The following is a 2655-nucleotide window of genomic DNA, read 5'->3' as shown; positions in this document are numbered from 1 at the left end:
TCTCACAGGGGTTCTCAGAGAAGACAGCGAGTTAACCTCTTGCAGGCAGGAAGCCTTCCCCTCCTTCTTTCCTTGGCCATTCCTCCCCTTTCTCCACTCTCCCCCTAACTGGGTATTGCTACCCAGATTCTCCGGGGATGGGAGGTGGGGAGACAATTGGGGGGGTGGATTTAGCTAGGGTGACGCTTTGCTCACGTGACTGGCTTGGTGCCCACGTGGGCACCAGCCCCCGCGCCAGCTAGTCCTGCTGCTGCTGCGGATACCTGTGCCCAACACCCGCATTTGCGCAGCACCATTTCCTTGCGCTGTCCTGGTTACTGTGAGCCTCGAGAAGGAACACAGGCCTGTCCTGGGTCTTCTCAGGTCAGTACTTAAATGTTAGCTCTGCCAGCAGAGCAGGGCATGGATAGTAGGGGGTGGCAGCTGGAACCAGCAGCAGCAGGAGGGGAGGGGGAAGGGATACGGGAGATTGGTAAGGAGGGGGCACAGCGGACCGGGCAAGAAGAGGGTGGAAGGAGGACCCCCGCAGCCCTCTCCCTTCCCTCATCCCACTCCTAATCCGTTTTAGAGCAGGCGGGGGGTGAGGGGCCCCTGCAGTGCGACAGTGAGACATAGACAGATGTGTTCTGAAGTGAACGCACACTCCAGGGTCTGAAGACAAACTGACCCGGACCAAAAGAGGGTGGGGGTGGGGCAGGCTACCTCCAGAGTCCAAGCGGGGAGCGCAGAGTAAAACGGAGTTTGGAGAGCATCCCGATTTGGTGCCCAAGGCCTGAAAAGAAATGGCGGCTTGGGTATGCGGGAGGGGGGCGGTTTGGGGGAAGGACGGAGGAAAAGGTTGGATGATGAATATGGGCTGCTAGACAGGTACACAGTCTCTATGCATCCACTGACCACGCAGCCACTGCCAATGTGTCCTGTCTTTAGGTCTCTGCTGTTCCCAGAGCACTGTGACATCTGCGAAAGAGGGTCGACCTGCCCAGGATCCCTGCAGGTCAGTGAATGATGACAAATGGGGCAGGATTTGGGACCCCACTGCCTGTCCCCTCCCAAGCTATCCCATATAACACACACGCAGAGCTTGCCACCCTGAAGGAGCACCAAGAAGGTGGCAGGACCTGGCATGGCATGTCTGTCTCAGGGTGGAGGAGGGGTGCAAGCCTATGACATACTTGGTGGGTTGGGACAGCCACCTGGGACCTCATGAAAGCGCCAAATGCAAAGGCAGATGTTAATGAGCCTGTATTCTGTCAGGTGCCCCAGTCTCTTCGTCTCTTCTTTGCCTCATTTTCCCACTTTTACCCTCAGGACAGGAAAAGGAGGGAAATCTTGACATGGAAGAACTCCGCGGTGAAAACGAAGGCAAGCTGGAAAAGGAGGGAAAGCCAGAAGATGAAGTAGAGCCTGAAGATGAAGAAAAGTCAGACGAGGAAGAGAAGCCGGACAAGAAAGCAAAGCCAGCACGCCAGGGCAAGCCAGGGGAGGAGGCAAAGCCAGATGAGCAAGGGCAAGATGAGGGGAAGCCCGAGAAGCAGGGAAAGTCTGACGGGGAGGGCAAGCGCCAAGGGGAGAGCAAGACTGATTCCCAGGCAAAGTCAGCCATTGAGGCGCGGGCTGCAGAAAAGCGCCCTGCTGAGGATTATGTGCCCCGGAAAGCAAAACGAAAAACAGATAGGGGGACAGATGATTCTCCCAAGAACTCCCAGGAGGACTTACAGGACAGGCATGTAAGCAGTGAGGAGATGATGAGAGAGTGTGCAGATATGACACGGGCTCAGGAAGAGCTGAGGAAGAGGCAGAAAATGGGTGGTTTTCACTGGGTGCCAAGAGATGCACAGGATGCTTTAGTTCCCAGGGGCCAACGGGGAGTCAGAGGGGTGAGGGGCGGTGGAGGCCGGAGCCAGCGGGGCCTACATGATATCCCATACCTTTAATGCCTTTGGCCTTCAATTCTGACCTCTCTGAGGAGAAAGAACACTGCTGGCCCTGCTTTCCCTGGTAGATACTTACCAGGTCTGTGCTTTAACCTTCAGCCGAAACTCTGCTTTAGGTGTCACTGTCCTTACCAGCAGCCTTCTGACCCAACTACAGTTCTCTCTGTCTTTTAGTACAGAATTTTCACCCATGCGCATGAAAAATATGTTCATGGTACATTGTAGAAATGAATAAACAAAACAGTTTGCAGAACCACAGATAAAGTATCAGTTTGTTTTGTAAAAATATAAATGTACTTGCATAACGCACTTGTGCACAAAGAAAACTATGAAAGTGTGTACACTAATCAGCTAGCAATATGGACCTAAATAAGTCTCACGTGTACTCAAATATTAGTCTTACTGCATAACTCTTGGGAACTCCCATCCCATTCCTGTACTGTATGCCTATCCTGGGTCCTTTCTCACATTGTCATTGGGCACTGCTGTCTTTACTACTGTATCTCCCATTCTATGGCTCCCGTATATGTGTCCATTTTTGGTTGCCTGTGGCCTTCCTTACTTCCTTCTTTTCCTGACTCAGTTCTTTGTTTTCCTAAAAAAAAAAAAAAAAAAAAAAAAATATGGGCCATATGCCAAATATGTTGAAAACTAAAATGTGACAATAATATATGATAAACAACTGAACTTTGAATTGTTTGAATGAGCTTACAAAGGCAAT

The 2655-nt window shown here is 51.7% G+C and overlaps 1 protein-coding gene across 1 annotated transcript; it reads left to right on the top strand.

Moving 5' to 3' along the window:
- The first annotated feature begins 206 nt into the window (after positions 1 to 206).
- Positions 207 to 2189, top strand: LOC114640306 (transcription elongation factor A protein-like 3). The gene is made up of 3 exons (XM_028789239.1): positions 207 to 363; positions 928 to 994; positions 1309 to 2189. Exon 3 carries the CDS (start codon positions 1335 to 1337, stop codon positions 1932 to 1934), a length of 600 nt encoding a protein of 199 aa, XP_028645072.1. The 5' UTR covers positions 207 to 363; positions 928 to 994; positions 1309 to 1334; the 3' UTR covers positions 1935 to 2189.
- The last annotated feature ends 466 nt before the right edge of the window (positions 2190 to 2655 follow it).

The sequence above is a fragment of the Grammomys surdaster genome, unplaced genomic scaffold, assembly GCF_004785775.1.
Source record: "Grammomys surdaster isolate TR1022 unplaced genomic scaffold, NIH_TR_1.0 125802, whole genome shotgun sequence".
NCBI lineage: Eukaryota > Metazoa > Chordata > Mammalia > Rodentia > Muridae > Grammomys > Grammomys surdaster.
The sequence above is the reverse complement of the archived record's forward strand: the minus strand, read 5'-3'. Positions and strand labels throughout refer to the sequence as shown.